This window comes from Psammomys obesus, unplaced genomic scaffold (assembly GCF_907164565.1).
Source record: "Psammomys obesus unplaced genomic scaffold, mPsaObe1.curated_primary_1811, whole genome shotgun sequence".
NCBI lineage: Eukaryota > Metazoa > Chordata > Mammalia > Rodentia > Muridae > Psammomys > Psammomys obesus.
In genome coordinates, this window is record NW_026596073.1 from 5,207,300 (window position 1) to 5,225,294 (window position 17,995).

General features: G+C 37.4%; 1 protein-coding gene across 2 annotated transcripts in view; it reads left to right on the forward strand.

Moving 5' to 3' along the window:
- The window catches only part of Osbpl8 (oxysterol binding protein like 8), a 156,536-nt gene that overhangs the window by 32,770 nt on the left and 105,771 nt on the right, over positions 1–17,995 (forward strand). The window contains exon 2 of one of the 2 annotated variants that reach the window (XM_055625956.1): positions 4,874–4,979. In XM_055625956.1, coding sequence (XP_055481931.1) covers positions 4,938–4,979 — 42 coding nt within the window. In that variant the 5' untranslated portion in view covers positions 4,874–4,937. Of the gene's footprint in view, positions 1–4,873; positions 4,980–17,995 lie in introns of those variants that run through there. The other variant, XM_055625957.1, reaches the window with a different exon arrangement.

Sequence of the window (17,995 nt, forward strand, 5' to 3'; positions counted from 1 at the left end):
CATAGTGCTTTACTTAAGCTCCTAGACATCTCTCAGTCCAATCAAGTTGATGATCAGTCGTTGTACACAATTATTAATTCTATCAATTTGCATATTTTTATGTGCAGTCACATTATCTGCAAATATAATTTCTCTCCTTCCAATTCTTAGAATGTGAATTTGTTTTTCTTATTACACTAGTTAGGATCCCTTGTGTGAGGTTAAATGGAAATGGTGGTGATACTGTACCACATTACAATGAAAGGGGAAGCTTTCAGTATCCCACCATTGAACGTGGTGGTTTTCACAGGCCTGCTAGATTAAAAGGGTTACCTCTCTTCCTAGTTAGCAAATAGGTTTTATGATGAATGGATGCACATTGTGTCAGATCCGTCCTTTGAGACAGGGTCTTACTGTGTAGACCCAAACTCCACTCACAGCCACTTGCCTGCATTAGCCACCACCCTTGGCCCGGGGCTGCTTACTTACTCTGGCTTTGTCCAGCTTCCAGAGGTTCTGCAGCTGGTCCGCCAGCAGTAGCGCCGGTGTTCAAATACATGAACCTGTATTGTTTCAAACTGTAATTGATGTACTGTACATCCAGACAGTCAGTTCAGACACTAAACCAAGTTGTTTAGATTTGTAACATTAAATTTTTTAAAGCCAAATTGACAGAGTGAAATTATCTTTAGATATAAAGAGATGTTATTTAAGACTAGTGTATTTAGTGATCAAAAGGAAAGCTGTTGTTTTATATATATATATATATATATATATATATATATGAATATATATATTCATGAAAACAAATATATATGAAAACATATATATATATATATGTATATGTATATATATTTAACAGAGTAAAACCCTTTGGGATATCCTGTAATATCAGATAGCTACAAATGGCATTAGCCTTGCTTGGTGCATGCTTTTCTCTCCCTTTTCTCTGTGACCAAAATCATAATTTAAGCCCAAAATACAAAATAAATTTTATAAAACTTAGTTTCTGTAGGAACTTTATTAAAATAAGTATAGAGACTGAGGCAATGTTCTTGGCGTACTGATAACAAAAGAGGGAACATGGTCTTTTTTTTTTTTTAACTTTGCATTCAACTACCAATTATGTTGAAATTAACACACAGCCTTAGCTTTACTTGGCAACTTTAAAAAGTGAGAGTCAGTGTTCTGAAACAGAGCCCTTTTAAAGTTATTGACTCTTGTTTTGGCTGTAGAACCAATGCACTCTGAAGAACTGTTGGACAACAGAGGAGATGCTTTCTTTTCCCCAAGCCTGTGTTTTGGAACCTATTAACATTAAGCATGTTTTCTATTTCTGTTTTAATTAAAAGAAAATATACTTGTATTTTCTCAGACTTTGAATTATGTAAATGTCTTTTAACTTTTCACCTCTCAGGGATTATGACCTGAGTGCACAAATACTTTAAGCCTCTTTTCCAGCTGCTGTAACAAAACAGCTGACATGCAAGTGAGGGGAGGAGGTGTGTATTTTGGCTCATGGCTCCAGTACAGTTCATTGTGGTAGGGGAGGTGTGTAATCTGTCCTTTTTATATAGAGTGAGCTTGTTTTTGCAAAGAGTAATGATAGAAAATTCTTCAAATTGAATGCTAAAAGTGAGATTAAAAAATAATAAATATTGAGTCTTTAAAATATAAATTACACATGACCCTGAACTGAGCTTGCAACTCATTTCCCAAGAAGATCTTTAAATTTCATCTGTTACATGTGCAGACTGTCACTTTAGGTTTCTAGATTGACCTGCCTCAAAGTCATGTCTTCAGCTACCTCCTTTTCCTTTCTTTGTTTAATCTGAGGATTTATTTTATTTGTATGAATGTTTTTCTTAACATATGTATGTATACCACATGCATATCTGGTACCCAAAGTCAGAGGAGAGTTTCTCGACAACCAAGCCATCTCTCCAGTTTCTCAACTCCTTCCTTGATATCTCCATTCAGTGCCATCTCATGAGTGTCCACCTGGAGACAAGTTCATATTCACTTGTGTCCTTTCCCAAGTCTTCCCACAGTGTCCTGAACACCTAAAATATAAAGCAACTAAAAAATAAAGTTAGTGGTAGCTTTATTTTTTATTTTTATCTGCATCTGACAAAACCTTTGCCATCTTTTCCAACCTACTCTGTATTTTATATAATAATTTGACCATATATTCAGGATATATTAAAAAAATGGCACCATCTATCACATCTGCTGCCTTTCTAGTACATGCCACAATTGTCTCTTGTGTGGATTATAACAGTAAATAGTCATTTGTAATTGTGTTCAGAGCTAGCAGCTAGAACAATACCACAGAAGTTGATTTTTTTTCTTTTTTTATAATTTTTACTTTTTAAATATTAATTACAGGTTATTTGTATCCCAGCTGTAGCCCCCTCCATCATTCTCTCCCTACCCCACCCTCCCTCCCTAGTCTCCTCCCTGCCCCTTCTAAGGTCAATGATAGGGGAAGTCCTCCTCCCCTTCCATCTGACCCTAGTTTATGTGGGCTCATCAGGACTGGCTGCAATGTCCTCTGTGGCGAGCATCTTTTTCTCTTTTTTCTTTTTGTACTTTGCTTTCAGCAGTAGGCTTCCATCTTGTTCAGGGTAAAAGTCCTGTGTGTATTTGTGTGTGTAGGCCAGAGGTTGACTTGGGTAGCTTCCTTTAGTACTCTCTATGTTGTTTTTGAGACAGGATCTCTCACTGAACCTAAAGCTCATTGACTTGGCTCTTTGGCTAGTCACTGAGCCTCAGGGATTCCCCTGTCTCTGTCTTCCCAGTTCTAGGATTTCATGCATGTGCCACCATTCTAGTTTTTAAACATGGCTTCTGAGTATACAATTCAGGTCCTCGTGCTATGTGTCAAGTGCTTTAGGGGTACACCTTCTCTCTTGCTCTAAGTGAGAATTGTATTGGGAAGAAACAACACACATTTAGCTCCAGGGTTAAGAAAGACTGGATTTGTAACTCACTTCAACAAAGCTTTCATCTTTCTAACCCACTTTGTTGATGGTAAAACACTTAAAATGAAGGCATTACTTTCATTTGGAGTCAATGATTAAGAACAAAAAGGTCAGTGTCAGCAATTTTTATTATATGCTAGTCTCTAGATGTTTGAAAAGTAATTTAGAAAAGGGAAAGGATAATTACACCTACTTTGTTAAGTTAAATGAAGAAAAGTCACCTAATAATTGTTTTTTAAATTACTCTTCTGTCTGCATGGTATCATTTGGAATGTGCAGGGATTTAGTTATGAAATTTCACATTACAATTTGCCTAGACATTAATTCTGTGGCTTTCAAAGTGTTCTTCTCATTATGAAGACATATTTTTTAGGTGTAGGATGTTTCTTCTTCTTTTATTAATTACTTCTTTCTTTATATTGTTCTTAACCTTTTTGTGTGTGTGTGTGTGTGTGTGTGTGTGTGTGTGTGTGTGACAGCATCTTGTGAATGAGGCCCAGGGCCTCTTAATTCTTAGTGCTCCTCTTGTTTCAGTCTTCTGAGTACTGAGATGGGTATCCACATACCAGACCTGGATCATGATAGATTTGTTATTAGGCAACTGTTGGACTTCTGTGCTTCTTGGTTTCCACCTGTTCTTTTCAACTCCTTTTTCTTTATACATCCTATCTTATCAACTGTATTTTCTAGATCACCAGCTTCAACTTCAGCCTATCCACTTAACTTTTTTGACTTTAATTTTTTGAAATAATTTTATATATTATTTATTACAGTTTATGCTCTTTGTATTCTGACTGTAGCCCCCTTCGTCATCACCTCCCAGACCCACCTTCCTTCCCTCTTCTCCCCAGTATTCCCCTCCCCTAGTCCACTGATAGGGGAGGTCCTCCTCCTCTTCTATCTGACCCTAGCCTATCAGGTCTCATCAGGACTGTCTGCATTGTCTTCCTCTGTAGCCTGGCAAGGCTGCATGCCCCCAGGGGGTGGTGACCAAAGAGCAGGCCACTGAATTCATGTCAGAGACAGCCCCTGTTCCCCTTACTAGTGAACCCACTTAGAAACTGAGCTGCCTATGGGCTACATCTGAGCAGAAAGTGTGGGTCCACTACATTCATGGTCCTTGGTTGGAGTATTGGTTTCTGCAGGCCCCCTGGTTGTCTTTAATTTTTAATAATACTTTGTTATTCTCTGATTGTACATTAGTCTACTCATTTTATATTTGTATATAGTATTTTGTTTTATATATGTATATATAGTATTTCTTTTAAGGAATGTCTAAGTCTTTTAGTTCTAATCTCTATATGACTAGTGAAATAAACTAGTTTTTCCTTATTACATTAGCATAAACAAAACTGTTGAAATTCCGCATGGGAGTTACTCTTGTTTTTGTTGTTTTTTTTTTTCCTTGAGGCATAGTTCCATGTAGCCTCATCAGTCCTTTTGCTTCTGCTTCTCAGACGTTAGCTGGTTGCATTAGTTTAAGCTTCTAGGCATTTCTTTTTGCTTGGGATAATTTTCATTTTTCAATTTTCTTTGAATCTTTATTCTTAAGAAATATGGCTAATATTTTGATATGTGTATGGGTATTTTGATTACATGTATGTCTTTATACCACATGTATGCAGTGCCCATGGAGGGCAGAAGAGGGTGTTAGATCCCCAGTAACTGGAGTTATAGATGTTAGCTGCCATGGGGTTGTTGAAAATTAAACTTAGGTCCTCTGAAAGAACAGCAAATGCTATTAACCACCAAACCATCTCTCCAGATTAATTTTTTTAAAAGACCTATGTAAAAATCTGTGTTTTGTTGTTGAATTTTCCACTAATCTTAGGATAAAATTATTTCCCCCTTTTACTGAAATTAATGGTTTATTTTCTACTTACTTAATACATACAATTTTCTTTTTCTAGGGTTTCCAGACTTATAGAATGGCTAAGCATTAGTGGAAGAAGAAGCATAAATCTAACATCCATTATGGACGCAGGTTTAGCAGATGGAGAACCTGACCGAACTTCGGTGAGTAGTTTTAAAACAGGACATGCTATTCTCAGCTGGCTGCAGAATGCTTGATATAAGCATGGGCTTTATTCTTAAAAACTCATGGAAAGCAAAGTTTATTTGTTTGGTTTTGGAGTTTTTTGGAGACAGGGTCTCACTATGTAGCCTTGGTAGGCTGTGAATTCACTGATAAACCAGGCTGGACTTGAATTCCTAGGGATCTGATTCCTCTGCTTTGCAAGTGCTGGAATTAAAGGCAAGTGCCGTATACCTTGCAAAAGTAGTATTTTTAAAATAATAAACTTAAATAAACAAACAAACAAATAAATAAATAAAGCTTGTTGGAGCAGAGCCCTGTCTAATTTCTGGTATTTCTGCTTTATCTCCTTATTTTCACAGCTATATTATCTCAGACATACTGATGTAATAGTCTTCTTTCTCAAGAGCTTTTTGGATCTTAGTAAAATCAAGAGACTATTAATAGCTGAGGAAATAAAATCCCTCGAAATCACAAATCATATGCAATTCTGAGAAAAGAGAGTGAAGGAAACATTTAAACTAATAAAGAATTAAGGGCAAGGGCTCTGTAGTGTGTATGGAAATTTGAAGGTTTAATAAATGGTGCTTCCTGAATTAGATTCTGAAATTAAAGTAAATGTGGAAGGCAGATTAAGTATATACTATTCAATTATTAAAAAAATTCACCACTAGTATAGATTAGTTTTTGTAGGTCATTATTTTAAAAAAGGGTTTGCTTCAGATTAATTATTTTATCTCTTATATTTGAGTGATTCTATTAAATATTGATTTATAGAAACCTTATTAGCAGGTTTTTTTTTTTTTTTTTTCTTATTTAAAGTAAAGGTGTCCTCAGTGAAATGTAACCCGGGGGATCTTGATCATTTATTAGTTTGTGAGTTTGAGTGTGGATTTTGGTGGTGGTGATAATGGGATTCGTATTCTACCACCAAGCTAAATCACCATCCCTAGATTTTATTTGTTTACTTAGAAAATTCCCTGTTGGAACAAGGCAGGGGCCAGTTTTCTATGTCGATAAGTTACTATTTTGTCAAGATGTTTCTAAGTTTTAATTGAGTAGATATCCTTTGTTCGGGCTCCAATGTATGAACAATGTAAAAATTAATAGTGATGTGCAGTTTTGGTGAGGTGGATTAACTTGACTCAAACATTTTTGAATTTCTGGTTCAGATTTGTTTTGGTTCCTTAAATGTTAAAAAAAAAGTTAAAAGTGATCCCTTAATAGAGAATAAAATGAGATTGTAAATAATATGGCTTATTCAGTACATGATAGTACATGGCTAGAAAAGGACAGCTGAATGGTAGGTTATTTTATCTTTACTATGATGTCAGAAAAAGTTAAGAATAAACTTTGTGTCTAGAATATTATATTTACTTGACCATAACCTCATCTTTAGAAAATCTATTTCACTGTTCTTATGACTGAAATGTGATGATAAAAACTGTCAATAATAGGGCTTGGGATATAGAATGGCCCAAGCCCACTGCGGGTGACGCCATTCCCTAAGCAGGAGGTTCTGAGCTACAAAAGAAAGCTACCTAAGCATGAGCATAAGGGAGCCAGCAAGCAGCTCTCCTTCATGGATTCTGCTGGACTCCCTGACTTCCCTGAAGAGTAGACAGCTGGCTATTTAAGTTCTGTACCAGAATCTGTATTAATGAAACCGTGGTGTTCTCTCTTTTTTTTTTTTTTTTAAATTCTAAAATCTATTCCTTGACAAGTTGGAACAAAGATGTTGAAAATGTAGGGGAGACTGTTTGTTCATGTTCATTGTTTCTTCTGTGGTATATTAGAGTTTATTGTAGAGAGAATAATATTGATAATTTCAATATAAACTACTGAAATGTGAATTTTAAACTAGTGTTATAGTTCACTTTTGGGTTAACTATAAAATTGCACCTTTGGACTTGGTGCTTTGAGCTAGTTACTGTTGACCCACAGAAGAGGTGGAGAAGAATTTGGGATCTGAAGATTTTTTTTGGCTAGAAATCTGAGCTGGCTGTGTTGTAATCCTTTAATCTCCATGCTCAGGACGCTAAAGCGGGAAAATTATGAATTTGAAGGCAGGTTTAACTAATAGGACCCCATCTCAAAAAGAAATTAAGAAAAAAAAAAAAAAGGCTGTGCCACTTAGTGTGGGTAATGAATAGATTTCCCGGCTTGCAGTTTCTCTGTGAATTATGTAAAGATAATTGCGATTTTGAGTATTAATTAAAACAGTCTTTATATTGCTTATTACAGTCCTGCACACATTATAAACATTCATTAAATAAAAGCTGCCATTGTTGATGGTTATGAGCCATCTTGGGTTGCTGGGAATTGAACTCCAGATCTTTGGAAGAACAGCCAGTATTCTTAGCCTGTGAGCCATCTCTCCATCCCATTTTTTTTTTAAAACTCTCTAAAAAGCTCAATAATAGTCTATGAAGTCTATTTATGTACCTTGCATAGTTGGAGAAGCTTCATTTAAAAAATTTTTATGTGTGTGTATGGGTGATTGCTACAGCAGCTAAAGACCAGATTTTATAGTTTGGGTGCCAAAACAAGGATTATTGGACTTGATATGCATATAATGATAATCTTTGACTGTTTTTTTTGAATGGCTGGAATGAGTTTGGAAGTGGGCTACAAAATGGTTTGGAGGATGAGGGATCTGAAGTATGTGGAGTCCTGAGTGGATGGCAGCTATCTTTCTCCATTGCTCTTCACCTTATTTTCCCAGACAGGAGCTCTCATTGAACCCGGAGCTTACCATTTTGGCTAGACTGGTAGCTAACAAGGCTTGTCTCCACCACCTGAGCACTGGAGTTAGGGATGTGTGCTGTCATGCTGTGCTCGTACATGGGTGCTGGGAAACAGAACTCTGGCCCTTAATCCTCTGTAGCAAGCACTTCGCCCACTAAACCATTAAAACAGAAAGAAAAGCATGGTTGTTCTTTTTAACTTGTTCCCCAATCCCCTGTTTCTTTAAATTAGAATTGGTAGAGGATTGCTTAGATGTAGATTTGAATTTTCTTACCATGAACACTTTATAGATGGTTTTATGTATTACCACCAAGAGACTATAGTGTTGTCTCTCCTCTTGTGGTGATGGGAGTTACTGACAATCATTGTCCGTATCTGTTAACTCAGCTAGCTTAGGAAAATGAGGGTTTGAGACAATTACTATGAGTTTTAAGCAAGCAAATTAACCAATCACATTTTATGATACATTTGTCTTCTAGACTGTTAGTCTTTCTGCTATATAAAAACTTTCCCAAGTGTCTTCGTTAGGGTTTCTAGTGCTGTGACAAAACACTGTGACCAAAAAGCAAGTTGGGGAGGAAAGGGTTTATTTGGCTTACACTTTTATATCACTGTTCATAACTGAAGGAAGTCAGGACAGGAACTCAAACAAGGCAGGAACCTGAAAGCAGGAGCTGATGCAGACAGAGGCCATGAAGCATGCTGCTTACTGGCTTGCTCCCATGGCTTGCTCAGCCTGCTTTATTAAGGAACCTAGGACTACCAGCCCAGGGATGGCACCACCCACAATGCCTGGGCCCTCCCTCACCAATCACTAATTAAGAAAATGCCTTACAGCTAGATCTTATGGAAACATTTTTTTTTCAATGTTCCCTCCTTTCAGATAACTAATTTGTGTGTCAAGTTGGAAATATTTTTTTAAAGTGAAGAATCATTTGAAAGACAAGCTTTATATTTTGTGTATCACTTTTTAAAATTGTGAAAGTTGTGTTAATAACACATAATAATTTGTCATTGAGTTCCCAAGTGGGCAAATACTGTTTACTATTGAATAGGTACTAAAGATTCCATCTTTTTGTTGCACATTTCTGTTTTTAGAGGATAATGTTCAAAGCTTGAATAGTGTGGCAATAAAATTTACCAGATAATATTGCTGGTGAGATGGCTCACTGGGTAAAGGCACTTGCTACCATACCCGACAGCTTTAATTTGATCTCCAGGACCCAGAGGCTAGAAGGGAAGAAGTGACCCTGGCAAGTTACCAAGTTACCGTCTGACCTTCACCTACCTGCTGTGCTGTGTGCTCCCACACACATGTTCCCCAGTGCACAAAAGAAAAGAAATCTTTACAAGTAAAATACTGTTAAAAGTTAGTATCTCCTCAGAATTACATCATTTCATGCTGATATTCAAAGTAGGTCTACCTACATTAAAAAAAGCAAGTATTCTAGGTGTACAGTGGGACTGTTGAGTAAATTTGGGAAAGCCAGTAAGAGGAAATGTTAGTTTAAGAAAGTGAGGAAAATAACCATTCCTCTACGCAGTATACCAGCAGATTTCCTAGCTAAAATTGTGTGCTTTGATTTTCATGTTTGCCTGGAGATTTCTTATTTGCATTGGTGGTGATAGAGCACAGGGCTTTGAACATGCTGGGGAAATGCTTGACTACTGAACTACATCCCCAGACCTGCTTGGAAACCTTAAAGTATGGTCTTAGGATTCCCAAAAGGCTTTCATAAAATGTGAGATCAAAATTATCTTTGTAATAATACCATGTATTTGTTTCTCTTTATGTTTTCTTACTTTCTGTGCCTGTACACTGACTTGGTAGTTGTTAGAATGTATTCTTATGTAATTTCTTAGTTCAATTTTTCCACTGGATATCTTGGCCTTAAAAAAAGATTCTGCTCGCATGTATGTCTGTGTGCTGGTGCCAAAGAGGTCAAAAGAGAGTACTGGATCATCTGGAACTAGAAATATGATGGTTGTAAGCTATCTTGTGGGTGCTAGGAATGGAACCTGTGTCCTATGCAAGAACAAGTTCTCTTAACTGAAGAGCCATTTTTCCAGAGGCAATGTTTTCACTGTTAAAGTGACTTTTCTTAGAATTGCAGAAAATGACAAAGATAGTTTCTATATCTTTTGTATCTACTTTTTCTTCTATTATCATTTTATATTTAATACGGTACATTTGACATGAAGAACCCATATTTTATATATACACATAAAATGGGCATGTATGTATGCATATAAAAGTTGTGTATGTGTGTGTGCGTGTGTGTGGTATATGCATGTGTACCTGTTGGTATATGTGTGTGACTGTGCACATATAAATATGTGTCTGTATAAGCCAGAGAGTGATGTTTTTTTTTTTCTTTATTGTTTTTCACATTATTAAGATGGGATTTCTCACCAGGAACTTATTGGAGCTCAGTGATTCACTAGGCTGAGCGATCAAGTGAGGTTTTCCTCAAGGTTTGTCTCTGCCTGGAAGGGCTGAGATTACAGGCTCTTGCCATCTTGTTTTTTGTTTTTGTTTTTTTTAATGTGGGTGCTGGGGATCTTAATACATGTTGAACAAGTACTTCTTTCTCTGAGCCATCTTCCCAGCTCTGACTTTTTTTGTTTTTTTAAACTACAGGGACTGACATTGAGCTTGTTATATAGCTGAGGATGATCTTCTGTTCTGACTCTTGCCCCCATCTTAAGAAATGGCATGTACCATTATGTCTAGTTTGTGGAGGTCTTGGGATCAAACACAGTACTTCGGGCAAGCTAAGCAAGCACTGTCCCAACCAAGCTGCATTCCTAGGTAATTTATCTCCACTGATAAATTATCATTATTAAATCATTCATTCATTGTGTGTGCACATATACTATGGTGCACTTACGGAGGTCAGAGAGCAGCAGCTTGTAGGAATTGATTCTTCTTTTACCATGTGGGCTCTGGAGGTTGATTTCAGCTTGAATTCAAGCACATTTATTCACTGGGTCTTTTTTTTTTTTTTTTTTTTTTTACCCAGTAAGTTGTTATTAACTGAAGTTTATTCTTGGTTCAGGTTTTTTGCCTCATGTTCATAATCTGTTCCAAGGTCTCATCCAGAATCCCATATTGCATTGTTACCATGTCTCTTTAGGCTTGTCTAGGCTGTGTCAGGTTGTCACATTTAACTTGTTTTTAATAATCAAGTTGCTGTTGTTGGGAGAAGAATCTCATCCAGTGCTGGCTTGGAGCTCTGTAACCTAGACCAATATACCATTTACAACCCTGCCTCAGCTTCCCTTGTGCTGAGGCAATAGCTGTGACCCACAGCTATTGCGTTACCCGGACAGTTTGGAAGGGTTCAAATAAGTAGTTTTCCAACTTGTTTCTTACTAGGCGTTGGCCTCTTTTTCTTACGACTAGACTGGCCTAAGGAGTTTTAGGGAGGGAGATCTCAGAAGTAAAATCTCATACCTCTCAGGCTGCTCTCGAGCTCACCATGTGGCCATTGCTTGCCTTAACTTACCATGTAGCCTTGTGTTCAAGGTCTTCCTGCCTTTGATAAACTCAGGTGCTGAGATTACAAGTTTGTGCTCCTACACCTATCTATAAACGTGTTATTTTTTTTCTTTTTAGCCCTCATACAGTTGAATCTGTGGTTTGTATGTTTATATTTAGAGGTAAGCGTTGGAGAGTTTTTACAGAATGTTGTCTTTTAGTAGCTTTATCCATTTTGAATAGACTTCCTGCTCTGCAGCTACCTCATGCACCCATGTCTTGGCATGTTTGTTGGTGGTAGTAGTGATGGAGGCTTACTTCTATATGTAAGACAATTGTTTTCTTTCCTATTAGCTTTATTTCCTATATGTGTAGCATGACTAAAAGTGGACCAAAGATTCTAAATAGTGGCTTGGAATTTTTAAAAAAAGATTCTAAAAATGGGAGGTGGGAGTTCATTCATCTTTGCTACATTTGTCATTCTCATAGTTCAGAAATCTAAATTAGAAATGTTATGTACTTAGGTGTCATATACTTTGTGTCGACAGCATAATGTTTCACCAGAAAATAGAAAGCTTTTTGTTTTGCTGAACTAGACTTGAGTAGAACTGGATTTAACAACTTATTTCTTTCAGTATAGATAAATAATAGAGTTATCTAGGTTTTAAGTAGGTGGACTGAAGATTTTTCATGCTCACCATTAAGTACTATTTTTCATAAGCTCTAACGCTTCCTGTAAGCAGGATAACTAATGCTGAGTAGTTCAAGGTCTCTAAGTCGCTTAATATTGTGCAAATTAATTTCAAAAATAATTTTATTAGTAAAATGAAGGAGTCTCATACAACTTTTGAGAGAAGTATGCAGGATTAGAAAAATTTTTTTTCCATAAGTTAAATGTCAGTATATTGATTCAATGTTTTTTTTTTTTTACTAATTACACTTTATTCATTTTGTATCCCCCCATAAACCCCTCCGTCCTCTCCTCCCGATCCCACCCTTCCTCCCCTTTCTGCATGCATGCCCCTCCCCAAGTCCACTGATAGGGGAGGTCTTCCTTTCCTTCTTTCTGATCTTAAACTATCAGTTCTCATCAGAAGTGGCTGCATTGTCATCTTCTGTGGTCTGGTAAGGCTGCTCCCTTCTCAGGGGGAGGTGATCAAAGAGCAGGCCAATCAGATTATGTCAGAGGCAGTCCCTCTTCCCATTACTAGGTAACCCACTTAGACACAGAACTGCCATGGGCTACATCTGTGCAGAGGTTCTAGGTTAGAAAAAATTTTAATGCAAAAGTTGAAGGGAATTATGTGGAGGAAGGAAGTGAGAAGAAGGTGTCAGAAACAAAAGAGAGTAGTGAGGGAGGAGAGGCAGGACAAAGAGCACATTTACTTTCCTGTGTGGACGCTGTTTTCAGTGAAAGCTGTGGGGAGGAAGGGAGTCCACAGGAGAGGGAAAAGGGAGAGAAGAGGAAGTCAGTATGGGTAGTGCAGTGATACACATGTGGGAAATTTCTCAATACCATTATTTTCTATGCTAGCTAAGTTTTTTTTTTTTTTTTTTAAAGAAACAAAAAATAGAAATCTTACATGTTAGACATATGTGGAGATAAAATTGGAGTGGAAGTCCAAGCAAATCTCTACCATTTTATCTAGCAAGAATGGAGCAATCAAAATATTTTCATCTGTATTCAGGGGGCTTTCATTTGTTTATAACTGCTTCAAAATCATATCAAATTTAATATTGTGAAAACAGTGCCATAGTGCAAAAGCAACCTGGAGAGAATGATATTATCTGTGTGTGTGATGGGGTGGTGAGATAAACAGCATACATGTCTGCAGAAAAGCTAGTTTTGGTTAAACATTTACCTATGATGTTGGATAACTTAACCTACTTCATTGAGCACATTCCATGAGCACAGTGTCTTGCTGCATATATTTTGGCACCATTGAGAGTAGGTTTTAGGGCTCATATGCAGTGCAACTTGTTGCAGTAGAAGAGTTTTCAGAAAATAAGGTAACAGATTCCAGTAACAAGTAGTTAATATCCGCCGTGTATTAAATAGCCGCTGTGTCTCAAATGACTTTCAGTGGATTGCAGCTAAGCTCATTTAATTTTCACAACTTTATGAGAGAATTGTGACTCCTGTTTAACAGATAAAGACAGAAGTAAGTTTTTCAAGGCACATAATTACTAAGAGGAACTGGCACACTGTGGTTCCACAGGTCAAACTTGATTATTGTTTCCTGCATCTCACCTCTACTAGAGTCGGGCTATGCAGGGCCTTGAATGCCAGTTTGGGGGTTTTGTTTTTAAGATAACAGTTTTACAGCCTCCATCTCAGACTCTGCAGCTGCTGTGTTGTTAATGCCTAAAAAGAACCGAATTGACATCTATGAACTCAAGGGTCTTTTCTGAGACTGATATCCAATCAAGGACCATGCATGCAGATTACCTAGAACCCCTGCTCAGTTGTAGCCCATGGCAGCTCAGCCTCCAAGTGGGTTCCCTAGTAGGAGGAACAGGGACTGTCTCTGGTATGAACTCATAGGTTGGCTCTTTGATTACTTCCCCCTGAGAGGGGAGCAGCCTTACCAGGCCACAGAGGAAGACAGTGCAGCCAGTTCTGATGAGACCTGATAGACTAGGGTCAGATGGAAGAGGAGGAGGACCTCCCCAATTAGTGGACTGGGGGAGGAGCATGGGAGGAGAAGAGGGAGGAAGTGTGGGATTGGGAGAGGATGAGAGAGGTGGCTACAGCTGGGATACAAAGTGCTAAATTGTAATTAATTAAAAAATAGATAAATGTAGTACTATATTAAAAAAAAAATAAAGGAGTGATGGTTGCCAAGAAAGATGTCCATATGCCCAAACACTTGGAGCTGGCAGACAAGAATATGCCCAACTTTATGTAATGAAGTTCATGCAGGCTCTCAAGTCTCGAGGCTACATGAAGGAGCACTTTGGAGACATTTCTATTGGTACCTTATGAACGAGGGAATCCATTATTGAACAGAGGCCCTGTTCAAATGAACCAGAAACTAAACCAAGTTATATGATCTAGTAGAATCATCTTGAGAGAACTGTGAATATTGAAATGACAATCAACCAAATGTTAGTGTTTTCTTCTGTCTTGTCTTGTTTTGAGATAGGGTTTCGCTGTGTACCCTTGGATAGTCTGAAACTAGCAAATGTAGTCCAGGTCTTGAACTTGTGGCCAGCCTCCTACCTCTGTTGTGACTTCAGATGCACTGACATGCTCATCTCTGAACACTGGAGTTGTCTAGCCTGCTTTATGAAATTTCAGGGCATGGCTACATCTTTGTTCATGTGAATTAAAAGTAAATCCCAGGGTGAGAGAGGCAGGCATCAGTTCCTTCAGCTTCCCTAGGTGATTGCAGTTGCAGCTAAGATTGACAATAGAAATAGAGGCTATTGGTCAAAGTGGAGAACACGTTATCTAAGCACCAGTTTAAACCTGCAGCAGCATCCATATAGAAAATATGTAAAAGAGAGATACAGAAGAGTCTGTGGAAGCATCATTTTTTTAAACAGATACAGAAATCAACATTAGAGGAAAGTATATGTAGCTTTTCCAGAGTTTGATAGCAGGTAAATAATGTACTACAGACTTGCATATATGATAGTATTTTCTGTCTGTGAGTTTTAGGGCATTAATATATGTACCAATACATAGAAGGGAGATAATGTATGGGCAGATAATAGTGTATGATGCAGAGGGCTCCAGAAGAGTCGGTTGCTTTAGAGGAGGAGTGAAAAGTTTTTGGAGATACTTGTCTTGAGTGTTGAAAGGAACACAGGTCCTTTCCTGGCTTAGTGAAGGTAAGAGTGATGTTGTAGGCAGAGGGCCAGTGTAAGTGATACAGCATCGCATAGCATACTCAGGGAACTACAGCACATTTTAAAGGTGTAGTAGGACCAGTGGGTATGGGAAAAATGCATGGTGAGGAACTTTGGAGATAGATGTTTCTCTTTTTGGTTTTCGTTTGTTTGTTTTGAGATAGGAGCTCATTAGCTCAAGGACTGCCTTGAGCTCACTGTGTATAAGAAGATGGTTTTGAACTCCTGATCCTTCTGCCTCACTACCCAAGTGCTGGCCCTGGGGGGTACATCATCACACCTGACTCTTTATTTCATGGTAGTTCTTTCATGCTTGTCTTTCATCATGTGTTTCTTTTTTGCTCAAGATACTGTTAATTCTTAATTCTTTCTCACATCAGAACCTTTTCAATTGCATTGTTCTAGTTAATGATGCCTCTCCAGAGAGTTTAGAATATTGTGTAGTTAGAGCAATACACAGAAAAGTTTCAGTTTAGTATCTGATGTATATTTGGTACTTATTGAGCACTATTTTTAGAAAGGTCATTAAGATTCTTTAGAGTTTTATGATTCTGTAGTGTTGTAGTTAAATAACTTGGACACTATTTCTGTTTGTAAGACAGGTGGACATTGTGGGACTTTCCACTGCTCATGTCACTGCAAGGCTTTTCTATGTTGCTTTATTGGTCTCTGTAGTCAAAAGCCATTCTAATTGCAAAAAATCAAGAAGATAAAAGAGTAAGTAAAGAATTAAGTACTTCATCATGCTTTCTCTAATAGCTGTTACAATTTTTAATAGTTTTCTGCACCCTTATTTTTCTGAATTTTGCCCCTCTCATTAGATTTTTAGACTGTTGTTGTATTATTATACTTGTGTGATAAGAAAAGAAAATTATTTCTTTCATTCTTTATTATGCACTCTGTCCTGAGCTGCTTATCTCACACACTTTCATGGTAATCTCTATAATACCATAAAGTAGGTATTCTCTGTAGAAATGAAGAAACTGAGGCTCTCAAAGGGCCATTTAACTCTTAGCCAGGCAAAAGGTAATATTGAGGTTTAAGGACAGATCCTCTAATTCTGTTTTTCTTGTCATTGTATGCAAGGACATTTTATGCCATAAACCCGCCTATATTACACCTTCTTCAAGCATTCTTTTAGAGTGTTTTGTATTCATAATCTTTGAAAATTATGTGGTACACAGTCATTTTCCAGAGTTGTTCTCTGGTAGTTAATTGTGACTTCATGTCTGAGGTTCATTTTGATACTTGGCACCACATGGTTTCTGAGACCAGAAGAACAAGTAATTACTTTCTTGTCTTGTGGTAGATTTATGAGTCACAGAGACAGACATTTCCGTAGCATTAGCAGTCTTGTCTGTGGCTTGATAATATTTAGCAAGGTATACTAGTTTATGCAGTGATTTTTAAAAACAGAATAGATTTCTAGAAGCTGAGAAGATATTGTTATTATGTCTTTATTAACATCTTGGTCCTCCTTCCCTCCTTTCCTTCCTTCTTCTCTCCTTCCCTCCCTCTTCCCCACCCTCCCTTTATCAGACATAAAGTTCATGTATCTGTGTAAACAATGCATATAATTTGCCAGATGAAATTTAAAGTAAAGCTAAGTTCTTCTTTCAGACTAAAAATTAAAACTATTTAAACCCATCATAAGATTAAGCTTGTGTTGTAAGACCAACTGAAATATTTACTTAACTACCTTTCCAATATAACCAGTTCCCGTATCTCACCTGATATGACTGTGTTATGATAAAATGGTTTTGGTTGTATTGTTTCCATAACCTTTCCAGGTAACTGGTTGCTTGAGTCAGATTTAAAGGAAAATGTTTGATGAAGTCAAAGGCTAGGTTTGTAGGTTTAATTCTTTGATGGGCAGTTAAGACATTTTTCTTGGTTTATGACCACAATTTTCTTTCTGTTACCCCACCATTTGAATGGCACCAGTTACAAATGAAAAATCGTATCGATCAGCTTTTGAGCTGCTCTCTGTGTAAGTACTTTGATGAAAGGTGTGGATTTGGTTATGGAAAGAAACTACCAGGACAGAAGAATTACCAAATGGTAATTCTAGCATAAGTGATGGGTATAAACTGACAAATCTCTATGGTAGCAAAAGACTAATGGTGGAAGAAAATGTGACTATGTTATGGATGACAGCTAAGGATGTTCTTAGGACTGAGGCAGTATCTGTGTTGAAATATTAGTGTTAATAGAATTTTAGGAATCTACTTGATCTATTGAGCAAATAAACTAAATTTAAGATAATTATTCAAGGCTATAACTTTTACATTGTGGTAAAGCTCGATATATAAGTCAAACTTTATAAGTCTGGAGGTGGAAGTGGGAGGATTGGAAGCTCAAGGTCGTCCTCCACTACCTATTGAGTTTGTGGCTAGCCTGGTATACATGTCTTAAGATTGTGAAGAGAGAAACCTAGAGTTCAGACTTATGCTCTCTGCTAATTCTTTGTTGTATTAGATGTACTGGCTAGTTTTACACCAGTCAGCTTGACACAGCTATAATCATCTGAGAGAAAGGAACCTCAGTTAAGAAAAAACATCCTTAAGATCTGGCAAGCCTGAAGGGGATTTTCTTGATCAGTGATTGATGGGGAAGGGCTCAGCCCTTTGTCATGGTGCCATTCCTAGGCTGGTGATTCTGGGTTCTATAAGAAAGCAGGCTGAGTAAGATCCAAAGCAAGCCAGTAAGCAACATCCCTCCATGGCCTCTGCATCAGCTCCTGCCTCCAGGTTCCCGTCCTAACTCCTTCAGTGATAAGTGATAAGGGTTTATTTGGCTTATGCTTCTCTCCAAGTTACTTTGGTCATGGTGTTTTCATCACAGCAGTAGTAACCATAAGGCATTAGGTATGCAGTATATTAACATTTTTGGAAATTAAAAAAAAAGACTCTT